The sequence below is a fragment of the Channa argus genome, chromosome 18 (assembly GCF_033026475.1).
Source record: "Channa argus isolate prfri chromosome 18, Channa argus male v1.0, whole genome shotgun sequence".
In the NCBI taxonomy this organism is placed as follows: domain Eukaryota; kingdom Metazoa; phylum Chordata; class Actinopteri; order Anabantiformes; family Channidae; genus Channa; species Channa argus.
The window spans coordinates 21,336,494-21,352,740 of NC_090214.1; the positions used below are offsets into that span (position 1 = coordinate 21,336,494).

Here is a 16,247-nt window from a genome sequence, read left to right on the forward strand (position 1 = left end):
TAAAACACTAAAAATAAATCTAGGCTAAAACAATGACACAGTAAACATATACAAAAAAGGGGCAGATTGTCCAAACATCCCCTTACGTCCACAAGCTGAGCTGGTCTATCATCTGTTAACATGCTGCTGACAATGTTCTGCAAGACTTTGCTGCTGAAAAGTATCCGGTGAATCATTCAACCCACACACACTTGTGCAGGTCAATCACGCCGTCTACTCACCGGCTTGCACCGACATCAGTTTTAGGGAACACAGACAGGGCAATGGAGAAAGGGAATAGGTTATTCAACACTGATGTGAGAAAGAGGAAAGGGATTATTACTGTAAACTGAAAACTGTATTTGGTCATAATCCCAGGACTAGTAGCATGTATTTATACTGCGATGTGAGGTGCCATTCTTCAGCACTTGTAAACAGATCTAAACTGAAGTACAGGGCAGGGCCGTGGTGTTAATCTGTGCAAGTGTAAAAGTGGAGAGCAGGGTGATCCTGAAAGGCAACACCACTACAGTATACGTGTGCTGTATTTCCCTCTAAGTGCTTGTTAAATGTTCTATGGTTCTGTTTTCAGAAACACTATTGTCCAGTAAAAGGCTCATGTGTGATAATACTGCAGACTTTACTCAAAGTACAGGTAAGTACAGGTAATGTGACTGCACAGTAGTCTGTGCCTCTATTACAGCTGTGTGGAGGAAACAGAAGGAAAACGTGAATGAAGCAGTGACCAGCTGTGACCTTGTTATTTAAACATATATTTTAAAGGTTTCAATCAACACATATTTTGTTTTTAAAGGTTTGTAAGTCAATGATCAGCACATTGACTACTGTTGCACTCTACAGTAAAACATAGTTAGTACAATCATCCTCTATAAAAACAATTTCCCTTTGGGGAAAATAAGGATTATACATATACATTTTCCTTAAAAATAAGGAAAATGTATCTCTTTATTTAATGTTTTCTATTGTAATGTTTTGTGCTATATACTAATCTATGATTTTGTTTTTTGAGTATTATTTCATTTGTGAGTTCAGATCATTATACCTCATATTTAAAAGAATTCTATCCATAAAATATTTTTTTTTCCTTTTCAGTTAAGGCCCAAGAAGGAATGAAGCCAATTAACTGAAAAAAAATCATGTTTGACTAATTAAGCTATAATAAAAGCTCTAAATAAAAAACAAACCTTAATTTGTGAGATTTTTTAATTTTTTAAAATATTTTCATTGTCCACTTTTCCTTTTGATAACAGATTAGCTCCTCTTGAACATGGATGACAGTAGTCTCTCACAAAAGTGGAAACAGATCTGTCATTCTTCACTGTCCATTTTTTTCAGTGGCTCTTTGCTGGAGGAGTTTTGTTGCTTCACCTGGATTTTTAAATAGTTTTTCTGTTGGATTCAAATCATGGGACAAACTTAGCCAGGCCATAGTTTTCACTTTTTTTTTTCTGTCATGTCAAAAAATCCTTGACTAGGAGTCAAGACTTTTATGTTTATTCCCACTAACCTAGTAAATGATCAATTAGTCACCATGGTATTTCCAATACTAACAGTGTGTATTAGAGTGATGGTAATGATGTCTTACCACAAGCACATGCTCCAGCAGTCCCAGATATCCAGAAGCACATTCTTTGCCATAGCGCAGAGCTCTCATCTGAACCTCTCTATTTACCTCGGGGTGGTATGCAGCTTGCTGAATCAGCAGACAGACAGAGATCAACATCTGATCAAACACTGACATGTTGTTACAATACCTCTTTAGAGCAACATTATTGTACATTAAAGTAACACTTCAGTCATTTTATAAATTGTTAGTGTTATTCCCATTCACACACCATACAACAAACCCATGAATTGTCTACACTCAAGTTTAGTGTCTGTCAGACTGTAATCTTCACTGGTTTGTCTACGCAGCAGACTATTCACATTGCTGCACCAGTTGACATGTTTCTTTATTCCAAAAAGCTTGGTTAAGATATTTAGAAACAACCCCAAATGTCTCTGAATTGCTGTAATTCCACCACAGATTCCATCCTTGCACAGTTGACTATCTTATTCTTATTTCAGATCTCTGTACAAAGTTATGGTCATTTAGAGCATTTGGGACATTTGTTAAAATATATCCACCATGTGGAATTGAGATGTGTCACCTAACAGAGCTTTTTATCTGGCTGATGTGTTTTTGAAGGACTAAGGTCTATGACACAGATGAATAAGGTACAGTATCCATGTGACATCCAGACACATGAGTAAAAGCAGTTCATTGTTTCTAAATCACAGGTTTACATGTTCATGTTCACAATAAGACCTACTTGCATCTCTGTACTTCTTTTGCCGTGTTCTCATGTGTTCAAAATGTTGAAGTGAAACAGCAGCAGTGTGGACCCACCCACAGTGTACAGTAAATTCTCGACATGAATCCCTATGTACCTTGCAGGAATGCAGCATGTCAGCGATTGCCCTTCTGCTGAGGTTGGCTGTGGCGATGATATCTTCTTGACGGCAAGAGTTTCCAGCAGCCACTGCCTTCGCAGTCGCCATCGTGATTCCTTTAGTCATTCGAATGAACTCTTCTGGTGCGGTCGTCTTTGGTGGTGGGTCAGAACTGTTGAACACCTGTGTGGTAAAACCAGGGGACTTCGATTAGGTTGGCGGATATATACCAGTTCTTTTATCCAGTAAGCAAGTGAATTTCATGTTACACTTTCAGACACAAGAATGAATCTTGGGTTGTTTCAGATGGTCTCCTACTGGTTCTAGTTGTAGTAGTCGTAGAAACATTTATTTCAAATGTTGATAATCATACTGTGACCACATTAGTTCTATTTCAAGAAAGTAATCACTCACAGTCAGCTCCTGTTTGATATGTTCAATAGTAGCCTCCAAAGCTCTGGTTCCCTTTGTGGCTTCATCCTCAACTGCCTTCACTGTCTTCAGGAGGGATGTGACATTGGTCACCATCACCTAGAGCAACAGACAAGATTATATGTGGCAAAGTTAACTGGTGCATGTTATACAATAAATGTGATGGACCTGTAAAGATAAGATATCTTACCTTAGCAGAGTTCTTAAGCTGCAGCATGCTGGGGTCATCATGAGGTTTGCCTGCAGCTGCCTTGGTGGCGCTAATGAGGTTACCCAGAGCTTTGGCCACATCTTTTACTGCATTGATCAGGACCACCTGCAGAGTGCAGAACACAGTTTTGTCCAATGTCTTCATATATTGTAGGTAGTGGTTTTATTAACGCACACAAAGTATTAGCTGTGTCCTAGTTCGGGGGCTGCATGTGGGTTTATCAGGTTCTGTCCTTCAGAAGACTGAAAGCTAGTGACTTGTACGTTTTACCTTTTCTTGTATCTGTTTGTTATTTCTATCACAATGTCCCAAGCCACATCTGTGTGAAGGCTGTTCCTGAAGCAACTGTTCTATTTATTGGCTAATTATTCGTGGCAGAGTCATTCTGGGTCGTCAAGTTTGGGAATTTGGTAATGAATGATGTACTTTGATGAAGGATGTATTCAGTAGAAACAACTATGATACCTGCTATAATAAGCCCTTTTACCCAGTTGTGTTTTAGTTGAGCTGAATGCATCTCACGAACTAACTTTAAAGCAGCTCTACACTTTGTACCTGGGTTTCTGGGTCTTCAGCACCTAGGCTGGCAGCTCCCAGTTTGACCACATCTGCCAGTTTAGTGATGGTAGACACTGAGGACTGGGCAGCCTGGGCCAATTTCTCCTGACTGGCTCCAGCACCGGACACCAGCAGCTTGGTGTCTTCCACTAGAGCCTTGGCTGTCTTCAGGATGCATTCTCTGCACACACAGCAAGATCAGAATATAACCAGACATCACTGAGCAGCTTTAATAATACAAAATAGGGATGCTACATACAAGCTCCATTGTTTGTGCTGCGCTGGTTTTTACGGACAAACTTAGTATGTTTTTTTTACTTCTGCAACAAACCTTAGAGTTCTGGTTTATCTCTAGCTCTCTGTATGGAGTGTTTGATTGATACCTGTGGTCAGCAAAGGTCTCTGTGTTCTCTCTGTTCAGAGTACCAGCAGTGGCAAACATGATGGTTGTGTCAAGGTCTGCAATGATTCCTGATACAGCACTGGCTGCTGTGATGCAAGCCTGGGTGCCACGGTTACCTGCCTGTAGGGACGCCAACACATGGGAAACCTGAAAGGAGACAAAACATCTGTTGTGAGCGAAGAGTGCAGTTACAAGTAAATATTGAAATATCCAGGGTCCCGTCATTGGAAGTTTGAAAACCAACAATGAAGTCAACACCCTGTCCATCCGTTATTATTACTGTTTAATCAGAAAAATAAAATAACCAAGACGTAATAGATTAAACAAAATGAAGTGATGGGTTGTGGTCTGACCTTCTCTGAGACTTTGCGGGCGCTCTCAATTAACTCTTTCTTGGTAAAAGAGTCATTGGGGCTGCACTGCAGAGCTCCAGCTTTGGTGACTAGACCTGTGCAGGTGGAACCGAGCTCACCCACCTGCTTCTTAATGTTAGAACCAATCTAGAAAGAAACAAAACGTCATCAAAATTAAGAAAATGGTCTGTACAGTGTCTTTAAAAGAGAGGATATTGAGGATAATTTTTATTTACTTCATCATTCTCTGCAGTAACGGCTGCGTATTTAGCCTCATTTGCCAAATTTCCAAACTCGTTGGTCAGCTGGTTTGCCAATCCTCCTAGGTCATCTGGGTTGGTGTTAGATTTGGTCACCTAAGACAAATAAAAAACATATGAGTTGAGTAAAAACTAAAACTACTATGTTTTCAGGCAAATTATTAAAAAAAACTGCAAATACTCTCATGAGACAGGAGCAAAACAGGGAAAAAAAGTGCTTCATTTGTTAATATACATACAACGGTGTACAACGAAATTCCGTCAGATGATCAGATAATCAGATCAGATGAGGTTAGTCCTGAGCTCCTGCCACAATGGGCCAACCTGACCTGGTCCCTAACAAACATGTGTTTAGTGGTAGGGGTAACTGGAGTACCCAGAGGAACCTACGCAAACACGGGGAGAACAAACTCCACACTGAAAGGCCTCGACCAGTCAGGTAATGGAACCTGGGACATTCTTGCTGTGAGTCAACAGTGCTATTTGCTCTGCCACTGTGCATGAGGGAGATAACATGGGTCTATCATAAATAGAGGGTGGGCCTGACACAGATTACAGGGGCGGGGTCAACAACTGGGATTGCGACAATTTATAGGGGGTCATGAAGCAATGCATCACTGAGCCAGCTTTGCAGCAGAATATCAGGGTCAGTGTCTGACAATTACATTGCTGTAATTTGTCATTTTAACATATAGCTCACTATTTGTTTTTCTGTTTTTAACTTGGTCTATGGGATAATTACCAAAGTGACTTACCATTTCCTGCACAGTAACAGCAATGGCCTTGGCCGTCTTAACCATGGTCGTCTGGTAGTCCACAAAAGTGCCTTCAGGTTCAAGTCCAGGTGTGTCTTCCATTTTATTGATGGAATCATTGATGGAGTCCACCATACCACCCACAGCACCTGCTGCACTGGCTGCCTCCGCCAGAGTAGCACCAAGGTCATCTACTGCTTCTTTCATCATCTGTACGGACTCTTCTAGAGCCTCCTGCATGTGTGATGCCTGGAGGAATAAAGACACATAAAATACAATAAAATACACATTCAACTAGTACAAACATTCCTTTGTTATTTATATTAGTTGAATGTTGTCTCAGAGTTTGTATGTCCTCCCTTTGCCCTTTTAACCTCACTCAACCTCTTTGGATATCAACTGGTCAGTGTTTGTATCCTTTTCGATGTAAATTTAGCCCATTCTTAACTGCATAATTGATTTAGTCTTCCAGATTACTTGGTTCTCTGGCATGCACAGCCTTCGATCCTCCAATCATGCCATTTTATTTCTAGAAGTAAATAGTGGCTGCCATCAAATTCAAAATGAGCTAATAGTTTCCATGAAATTGTAAAAAGTCTCAGTTTCAAAATCTGATATGTTGTTAATCGCTTAGCAAACTCACTCCCAATAATCAAACAATTGCTGAAAACAAAATCTTCCGCACCTTCCTATGCACTTAAATCTATTAGGAAAAAAAAATTTTCTTTCTGCTCTTTCTTATCATGAAATGTAAACACTTTTCTGATAGGACTTTGCTCTGATGTTTTCTCCTTGACTTAAAATCGTCTGCTAAATGACCAAATTTAAATGTAAATGAAAATGTTATTTAAATCTTCTTTTGTAAATAAAACATGGGTTGATGAGATTTGCAAATGATTCCATTCTGTTTTTATTTACGTTTTAAAAATCCTCCCAACTTTTTTGGATCTAGGGGTGTATTTCCCTCTAACTTTGAAAAAACTTTCAATTGAAGAAAGTACAGGTGAGGCCAGTACATAGCTATTATAATCTTATTTTTTTAAGTATTAAATATATTTTGTTTTACTGTCTTAAGCTTGAGTAAAGCAAAGAGGAAAAGACCTGACTTTTGAGAAGTTCATTAGTTGGAGTAAAGCACGACTGTATGCTTGTCACTAATCAAAATGGCAAAACTCAAAATCATGTTATCATGTAACAATTTACTAAAATGTGATGCACTTATTGTGTGGGTTAAAAAAAGATCAGAAAATAAAATTCTCAGTTTAATAATTTAGAACAAATGGTGATCCCCTTTAAGTAACTTGAGGCTGTGAACTAAATGTTTTGACAAAGCCAACACAATCAACTGAAAGGTAAATAAGAAAATCAACCATCTCAATACAAGTCCCATAATATTTGGGGCTTAAATGTCATTTAGCCAGGTTTCTCTACTCGCTGCTCTGGATGACTATATGATGAGGGCCAGGTTCAGTACCTTGGGATTTCCTCCAGCCTCCTTGGCTGTGTAGAGCATCTGCAGGGCTGACTCTGTCAGGGTCTTGGTCTGGTCTAAGACAGCCATCTGCTGTTGGCTGCTGAGGATCTTGGAAGCTGTGCCAATGGCTGCCATGATCAGAGGCTCGAAATAGCTGGCCATCTGAGAAACCTGTCAAGGTGTGTAGGCAACAAATGACACATAACAACAAGGTCAGAACAGGGATTTTGAAATAAAAGGGTTATTTCAGGATGGAACAGTCAGTCTTCAGACCATCCAGCAGCTGGTCAACCTTCATATTTCACTTTGTCAGTTGTGTAGAGGGTTGTGCCATAGTTTACCTTGTGACCCAGCTGAGAGGCCTCAGAGCGAGCAGCCACAGCTACAGGGTCAATCAAGTTACTTATCTCATGGACCGAGGCAGCCATCTGTTGATGGAGATTCTGCAACACAGTACATGTCATTTAGATCCATTCTTCTAATTTCAGTCAAACACAAATTTATCTTCATTCTCTATGGTTGCCAACAGAGTTAACATAGAGGTGTTACTTACACTTATGCAACAGAAAAATCACAATCATTACAATCATACTTGTTTCTTTCCTGCAGTACTGCACGTGCAGCTGCTTCACTCCTAATATTTAAAAACTGCAGAACTTCTCTAATTTCCAATATGTGTTGGGATCCCCAATTTCACTTTCCCCCTCAGGACCTTTATTTTGCAGCCACTTCCTGTTTCCCGGCCCCGTCACATTGTTTCCGCTTTACTAATGACCAGTAATCAGTTTCACCTGCTCTCATTACTCTGCTTATATACCTCCTCAGTTCCCTTCACCAAGCTGTTAGATTGTATTCTCACCGCAACTTTCCAGCCTTCGTCGTTGCTTTCCACGGTTTGGACCACGCGTTTATTGACCTGACTGCCTGCCACTCTGTGTTAGTGAGTAACAGCTGCCCATTGACTGTGAGGATTGCTGTGTAAATACTGATTATGTCTTTTGTTTTTTGTTTTTTTTTTATTAAAAGGCAGACAATTTAAACACTACCAACTGAAGACAAAGTTGCTGGGGAAAAATCTGACACTTGGAGCTTTACATTAAATTTCTCACAGGAGGTTTCTGATATACATATCATATACTGTGTGTATGTTACCTCCATAGAAATGTCCTCTCTGGGTGTCAGGTGCTGGCTAATAGCAGCCAGCGATGCCTGATCAACTTCACGGATGCAGCCATTCAGCACCTCAATAGCATCATCACATTCTCTTTGGCCAGGAGCCTTCTCTCTGTACACACGTACACACAGCAATTAGAGCCTTTTAATAAATGATAACTGAGGTCCTTTTGTAAAACACTTCAATATAGCTAAATAGAGAACCAATGCTGTTAGTACAAAATATTATTCCTTAGCACTCTAGATGTGATGCTTGGTGATATAGAGGATCCATCATGCATACACTAAGTTAAAGTAACAGTAGTATTAGTAGAGTCTTGGGGCGACTGTGGCGCAGGCAGGTAGAGCGGTTGTCCACCAATCTCACAGTTGTTGGTTCAGTCCCTGTCTCCTCCGGTCACATGTCGAAGTGTCCTTGAGCAAGACACTGAACCCCAACTTAGTTGCTCCTGGTGAGTGTTGGCCAGCTGCATAGCAGCTCCCCCATCGGTGTGTGAATGGGTGAATAAGAAGCAGTGTAAAGCGCTTTGAGTGCCAATAGGTAGAAAAGCGCTATATAAGTGCAGACCATTTACCATCTTACCTCATGTTGGTGATGAGTTTCTTGATGGAGTCGGACACAGTTCTCGAGTGTCCAGCCAGCACTGACCACTTGGGTGGGTCTTTGGGGTTGACAGCCAGAGAGCGGGCAGTCTGGATTAGGCCTGTTGAGCTCTCCAGCATTGTCTCTGCTGCTGCCAAAATGGGCTCCATGGCTGCATGACCCTGTGGAAGGTGAGTGGGGAGTCTAGTGTAAATGACTATAGTGTAAGAGACAGTTTGCAGAGGTTGAGTTTAGAGATACAGGGAGGAATTAGATGAGATCTTAACCTCGTTGTTATTTGTGATCAGATACACAACCGTTATAGAGCTTTCCCTTTATTTTACTGCAACTCCATTTAATCAGCACAGAATAGAGAAATACATCCACACAAAATAGTAAAGAACCCTCATAAGACCATACCTCAGGGCTGATCTGAGCAGGAATACTGGCAAACTCTGGGTTAGAGGCGAAGGCAGTCAGGTTGTCCACCGCTTCTATCAGAGGACCAGTGGCAGCCTTGCATTTTTCTCTGTTCTCATGGTTAAATGCTCCATCCAAAGCCTGCACAGGGGACATGGAGTTGGTTTTGATTACACATAATGTATGGATGTCTTAACTTTTAAAAAAAGATGTCTCGCTCCTCTGTATCCACATCCCCTCACCCCACACCATGTGCAAGTATTTTTTAGGCTTTAATACTTGCTGGACCACCCCCTGGCTTTAGGTTTATCTTTGTGGTAATTGGATACATTACTATTATATTGTAAATATAGGAAAACTGAAACATCATTTTGCTTTAAGCAACGTGTTAAAACGGTAACAGCAAAGTTTTTAATGCTCCTTCAAGTATGTAGGTTTGCAGCTGCTGCCTGCTTGATAATCCATCATTGGTCCTTGATCAAGATGACAAATAAATTAACGAGTTCAGTCAGAAATAAAAATACCTAAATTAAATAAAGTGATGGAATTACAGCTGAGATAATTTCCTCCTGAGGATCAGTGTCACCAACAATTTGGGCACATTTTAAAGAGCTGGAGTCAGCAGAAAAAACATCAAATGTTGATCCAGGTTTACTTACTCCACTTATGTTTTTAACCTAGTGGTCTCTACTTCTCTGGAAACAATATACTTTGATGCATTTCACAGGCGTCTCTCACCTTTCTCCTCCCTCACCTCTTGATTGTAGGTGTTTTGAGATTTCAGCTGATGCTGCTTGTAAATAGCCCACTGACAGTGGGCCAGTGTCAATGCAGTTCTTAAAAACCCTTTTATTATTTTTTCCATCTAGTTTCCATCACTTTGTAAGTTTAATGGGTGTTTTCAATAAATATATGGAAGATTATGACTGTTTATATTTTGTACATGTACCAATTTATGCAAAAAACAGGAAACTGCAAACTGTGCTATTACTTTTTCTTGTGACTATAGGTGGAACACTGCCAGACATAGGAAGTGCTTACTTAGCACAGATGATTTGATTTTCAGTTACCTAATGTAATTAGAACAGTAGAAGTAGTACTAAAAACCTTGATAGACTTGACCAGGTTGGCAGTGGTGTTGGCCACTTCTTTGGCTGACTGGACAAACTGCCTCTTGGCTACAGGGTTGGGAGTGTTAGACGAGGCTAGCCGGCAGGCATTACACAACGCAGAGGTGTGTTTGGCCACAATGGTGGCTGCAGAGAGCACCTAGAACAGAGAAATGGTGAACTGAGTTTACTTAGGCGAGGCAAAGATGACCCAAAAGCTAGTATGATCTAGAGCCCTAAGCTTGTACCTGGGATTGTGTACAGGCCGGGTCGACCAGGTTCTGGCAGGCCATCTGGATGGACTGATTAGCCCTGGCAAACTGAGCAGGGTCCACCAGGCCCTTCTGACCTGCTGTACTGTTGGGGTCTGATACTCCCACCAGATAGGCAGCCTAGATGGACATCAAAAAATCAAGAATTCATTCACTACAACCAAATCAAACACTTTGCCTGCTCCAACAATGCTGAGATGTCAGATGTACTGTACTAGGGATTTTTACCTGTGCAGCGGCTTCAGTCAGACCACACAGGGCTTTGGAGCCAGCACTGACTGAGTCACCAAACTCTGGCAAATTGGAGTTCTTGGCATTGTGGGAAATGCCAGCCATAGACTCGCCAAGGACCTGCCAACGGAAACGAGATTCACGCAAGAGACGGGTTAGTTTGGATAATGTCTTTCTTTGAGGGCTGTTAGCATCAATTGCCTCCCTTTGTTTTACCTTGGAGTTCTCCATGACACTGTCGATGCAGTCAAAGTACGACAGCTCACTGACAGCTTCAGTCGGGTTCTCCAGCATCCCCTTCACAGACTACACACACACACACATACACACACACACACACTAGTCACAACACACAAGATAGACGCACTGGATCTGCACCTTCAAGCTGACTGTCTTGTGAATCCTGAACTGCCTTACTGCTGGAATTTAGTGGGTGGACTAATAAATAATTAATAATTAATATGCTTGTTACCTCCAGCTCTCTAAGAGCATTGTCACACTCTTTCTGACCCGGAGCCTGCTGAGTGCACATGGTTATGAGTTGGTTGATACTGTCTGTCACCGCACTGCGGACACGAATATTTCAAGGTGTTAAATTAGAAATGGGCACTAAAGGGGGGAAAAAAAGCAGACTAAGAGAAATGTATCTTACCGAGCAGCGGCTGCTAGCTGGTTCTTAAGGTTGGGAGAGCTGGGGTCTGTGGATAGAGCTTTGGCTGCCAGCAGCAGCTTGCTGGAAGACATGGAGATAGTCTTCAGGTTGGACACCACTTGTGTCTGGTCCTCTTTAGACTGCAAGAGAGGAGAAAGAACTTCAGAGTTGCAGTAACTGTAGCTCACACTCTCTGAAATATAATGATTATTTCTTAAAATCTTCCTTATTGTTTTGACTGTCGACAGTCCTACACACATCCTGTGGCTGCTGAAAACAACCTAACCAAATGCAAGTTTTCTCTCCTGATTAAGTAACATCTGATTACAAACTAATTTGATTAGCTGTTTTGTGAAGTTACAGAGTATTTGTAAACATGTTATTTACTCTGAGCTGAGAGTAGGGATCTCACATCTTGTATAGATTTGTAAAGTCCTTCAGACAAAAATATGTAACATTTTATTCTAGGAATAAAATCTGAACTGATCTGGACAGCATGTAATAAAGCAAAGTACCACCACCCACTTTAGTTTCATGTTTCAAGCCTGTTTTACTTCTAGCCCCAGTTAGCATCACCATACTGACCTGGGATGTTCCAGCCATGTCAACGCCAGCCTCCAGGAGGTTGCTGAAATCCTGTCCAAATTTACTTGTTGCCCTGGCGAGGTCCTGGGTGGTTCCTTTAGATGCCTGGACCACCTCGTTGGCTGACTGGTTTAGACCAGCCGCCACTCTGTTGAGCCTAGCCTGAACATCCTGGAAGCTCTTTCCACTGGCCGGGAACTACAACAGGAAAAGGATGACAATGAGTGCTGCAGGTAGCAACATGGAAGCAGAATTTGTCAAACTTTTTGACATTGTGGAAGTAATAGGTTAAGACTTTGTTTTCCAAAAAATGCAATACTTTAGAATCCTCTGTTTTCCAGGGCACAGTACTTTAAGTACATTACACAGCATGTACAGTACTTAGTGCTTCAAAGTGAGAAAATAATCTGAAGTTGTATTTTTACTGTTTTAAACTTTAACTTGACCATTTAGTATGTGTACTTCTACTACCTCAGTAGCCAGGAGAGTCTTGCTGGCTTCACCCACAGTGCGGATGGCGTTGTCCACATCCCTTTGGCCAGGAAGACAGTTCACACATCTGTTCAGGGCCTGAGACACAGCCTTAGCCACCTACACACACACACACACACACACACACACACACACACACACACACACACACACACACACACACACACACACACACACACACACACACACACACACACACACACACAGTGTTGGGTCTTTCTTCGATATACATTCTCTAGCCCTTTACCCTAAAACCAAGTCTTAACCTTCAAACTTGTTAGGAAGCATAATGTCCTCACTTTGCCTAGTGCTAGAAGTTTCTTCCTAACCAAATCCTAACGTGACATCAACCAAGTTACTTAGTCTCTTCGATCAACTTGGTTAGAAAAAAAACTTGTAAGGCGTGATGTGATGTGGTGACCTACTTGATAACTAATGTTATTATCTACAGTATATTGTTATTGTGGTTAACCTGGGCCAGTCTCTGCTGACTCTCTGCATCTCCTGGTTTGGCAATGGCCCTCTTGGTCTCTTCAATCAGGTTGGCTGACTTATCCATGACATCACCAGCACAGTCCAGCGTGGCATTACGTGCTGGCCGCTCATCGGTAGTAGCAGCAACTCCTCTGGCGGCTGAGGCCAACGACTTCAGAGCCTGGGCTACATCTCTGGCTGCCATGCCTGGATCCAGGAGAGGAGGAAAACGTTAACTTCAGAAAAAAAAAACAGCCAGCTTAGAAATTTAAAGCACCTTGAAGAGAATTTTATTTCAAATGTACTTTATTCATTTCTAATATAAAGAAACATTTAAACCAGCTGTATCTGGATTAAATTCTATGTTAATAAAACATTTTTTTAAATTTACTCTTCTTGTAATTTCAGAATAGGGGAAGGCAAACTTTGCACCTATCTGTACAATGTATCTATAAAAAGATCCCTCTGTGCAAAGCTGAGATATTTTATTTAGCCACTTCCTGTTAAAACTGGATGCTAATTTAATTTATAAAAAAAAGGTGATTTGTTAAATGTGATTCTCTGGAAGACACATAAGAGTTTAATTTTGTTTTCCATTGTTTAGTATAAAACATGAATTCTGATCTGACTGACCGCAGGGCCACAGATTGGATGAGTTAGATGTAGAAGCGGGTACTATATAAAAATATTAGATGTGGAAAAAAAATAATCACATTTGGTTTGTTTATTTCAGAGAAAAAATGTGACAAAAACTTTGTGGTGTGTTACCTACCTGTGTAGTTCTCATTGCCCTGGGTGGTCTCACTCAGCAGCTTGGCTATAGCTGAGCTCACAGCCTTGGTGCTGGTGCCCAGATCCTGGGAGCATTTCTCAAGCTGAACAACACAGCAGTGAGATTAAAAGGTTTTTTATTTTCACATTTCAGCTTAACATAGGTCTATTTGAGGGTACACACTTGGTTGTAGGGTTACTGTGTGTGTGTTTCTCACCGTCTCTCCAGGCAGTGGTTTGAGTTTGCCTTCTTCAGCTGAAGCCTTGGCCTCTTGAATGTCCTTCTCCAGACCTCTCACCATTGACAGAGCATTGTCTATCTCCAGTGGACCACATGCTTCCTGAGCCTACACACACACACAGATGGTCACAAAGTCACAACTGAGCTGGGTCCTCATTATACAGAAAACAATAGTTCGTAGAGACATAGTACCTTCTGTGAAGCAGTACGAAGCTCACCCAGGGCACTGGCCAGGTTCTTGGCACATTGGCTAAGCTGCATGGCTGAGGCCTGGTCACTAATGGTGGGAACAGTGGCCTTAGAGGCTGTGACCATCTTTGCACCAGGCTGGCAGAGGAAAGGAAGAAATAAACTCTCAGAACTGGGTTTAATGTAATACAACAGTACACTGAACAGAACATGAATGAGCTGAATGGACAAAGAACATACTGATGCTGTGCCAGAAGTAAAGTTGGTGCAAAAGTTCACTAAAATGTAGTTGTATTATTACTTCTTTATACACCCCTTTACCATTTGTTTTACTTCTAATGATAAAAACATTTAGCTTATATTTTATCATCAGAGGGATGCAAACTTTTGCACCCATCTGTAGATCTATTTCATGATCATGTCACAGATCATCTGGACCACTAATATCTTATCTTACCATTATTAAATCTGATGGACATCCAATCATTGCTAGATGTTTTTTGATATCATTTTGATTTCTGAGAGTTTCTTCAGCTCTCCACACACACACTAATTGTCTGAGTCAAGTATTACATCATCATCATATGCATTGATAATTTGTGTTACTGTATTTTTGCTTGATAATCTGGTCACAGAACCTGCACAGTTACAAAACAATAACAAAGCCTAGAACACGCAGGTTGTTACTGTGCTGCTACACTAAGTATTTTGTCAGATAAATAAAGTGGGTTCCTGCTCACTGACTTAACAAAGCTGATAATGAACAGTCACCTGCAGGAAGTTTTGGCTCGCACTGATGAGGGCCAGCTGAGCACTGGGGCTGTCAGGCTGAGACTGGCTGCCTCTGACTCCCTGAACCAGTTGAGGGATCTGCTCTGCCACCACCTGGTGTATCACACACACACACACACACACACACCACATAAAGCAATGTAACAGGATTGAGATGAAATGTTGTATTGAAAACAGAGGCCCAAGAGGGGTAAGGAGTTTTTACCTTGCAGCTTTGGACAAGCTGTTGCTGAGCAGCCTGGTTCTTGTTGGATGAGGCAGCATGCTGGGCAGCAGCTATGGTCTGTGTAGCTGCTGCTGCTGCCTGTTTGGCTGCATTCTGACAAGAAACACAGACACCAATTTCAAGATCAAACACTGTGTCAAGTGTTCCTGGATACTGCCTGATCCAGCAAAGAGGTTAAAGTAGGCTTATCTTAAACAGCAATAAAGAATAATTTACGTAGCATCTGTGCGATGGCACATGTGAACATCACTTGATCCACTTCAATATAAAGGAGGTCATGTACTTGAAGCCAGGTGAACTTTGTGTCAACACTGTATGAGGTATGTATATGAGGGTACACATACCCCTATGGGTACTTTGGATTACTGCCAGAGAAAAGTAAGACTTTTTTTCAGTGTGAATTACAAAATCCCAGTCATGTCATCTTTTCCTTTCAGCTGTTTCCTTTCAGGGGTCGCAATTGCGAATCATGATGCAGACCCACCTCCACCTTGAACTCCTCTGTCACACTTACAGCTCACCTCACCACAGTCTTACATCTCTCATACAAGGTTTATGGTCCTGTGAAACCCACCCAGTCATGTAAATGTCATTTACATTTCTATATTTCCCCCTTCCTCAATACCTCCAGCTTGTTGACCAGACGCTTCTTGATAGCGTTCTGGGCGGCAGCATTGGTGGCCATGCGTAGACCTTCAGCAGCCTCTCGTAGCTTCTGCTGCTGCTCCTCACTGTCGGGGTTTGCCGCTGCACCCTGAAGTGAACAACAGATAGTTACACATGAGTCAGACGGACTAATTCAAAGAAACATTAGATAAGTGCTAAATGCTGACATAATGAAAGACAAAGGTAGACCTTAGCTGCTTCCACCATCTTGGCAGTGGCATCAGCCAGCAGCTTAGCGGCTGACAGCAGTTTGCGTGAGTTCTCCAAGTCTGACTCTCCCTCTGCATCCATTTTGATAGCGTTGACCAGGTCAGACGTGGCCTGGGCCAGGATACGTGCCTGACGAACCATCTCACCTTGTGGTAAAATAAGAAGGAAAGGAAGAAGACACTTAGGAAAATCAACTTTTTTGAAAACCAGATTGTATTACTCAGATGGTTGTTAAGGGGAAGAGTTGCTCTCAACATATGATAATGCTAAGCGGATAAACAA

General features: G+C 41.5%; 1 protein-coding gene across 3 annotated transcripts in view; it reads right to left on the bottom strand.

Moving 5' to 3' along the window:
* Nucleotides 1-16,247, bottom strand: part of tln1 (talin 1) — a 71,678-nt gene that overhangs the window by 17,699 nt on the left and 37,732 nt on the right. For all 3 annotated transcript variants that reach the window (XM_067483420.1, XM_067483421.1, XM_067483419.1), the window contains 30 exons: nt 15,945-16,111; nt 15,715-15,843; nt 15,069-15,182; nt 14,843-14,956; nt 14,075-14,209; nt 13,860-13,988; nt 13,643-13,745; nt 12,869-13,077; nt 12,376-12,495; nt 11,905-12,102; nt 11,320-11,459; nt 11,140-11,233; nt 10,884-10,973; nt 10,665-10,787; nt 10,413-10,556; nt 10,163-10,324; nt 9,056-9,196; nt 8,636-8,817; nt 8,032-8,164; nt 7,221-7,322; nt 6,880-7,050; nt 5,406-5,654; nt 4,627-4,746; nt 4,391-4,537; nt 4,018-4,184; nt 3,632-3,815; nt 3,056-3,181; nt 2,848-2,964; nt 2,431-2,616; nt 1,586-1,693 (listed from right to left, as the gene is read on the bottom strand). In XM_067483420.1, coding sequence (XP_067339521.1) covers nt 1,586-1,693; nt 2,431-2,616; nt 2,848-2,964; nt 3,056-3,181; nt 3,632-3,815; nt 4,018-4,184; nt 4,391-4,537; nt 4,627-4,746; nt 5,406-5,654; nt 6,880-7,050; nt 7,221-7,322; nt 8,032-8,164; nt 8,636-8,817; nt 9,056-9,196; nt 10,163-10,324; nt 10,413-10,556; nt 10,665-10,787; nt 10,884-10,973; nt 11,140-11,233; nt 11,320-11,459; nt 11,905-12,102; nt 12,376-12,495; nt 12,869-13,077; nt 13,643-13,745; nt 13,860-13,988; nt 14,075-14,209; nt 14,843-14,956; nt 15,069-15,182; nt 15,715-15,843; nt 15,945-16,111 — 4,304 coding nt within the window. The remainder of the gene's footprint in view (nt 1-1,585; nt 1,694-2,430; nt 2,617-2,847; nt 2,965-3,055; nt 3,182-3,631; nt 3,816-4,017; nt 4,185-4,390; nt 4,538-4,626; nt 4,747-5,405; nt 5,655-6,879; nt 7,051-7,220; nt 7,323-8,031; nt 8,165-8,635; nt 8,818-9,055; nt 9,197-10,162; nt 10,325-10,412; nt 10,557-10,664; nt 10,788-10,883; nt 10,974-11,139; nt 11,234-11,319; nt 11,460-11,904; nt 12,103-12,375; nt 12,496-12,868; nt 13,078-13,642; nt 13,746-13,859; nt 13,989-14,074; nt 14,210-14,842; nt 14,957-15,068; nt 15,183-15,714; nt 15,844-15,944; nt 16,112-16,247) is intronic.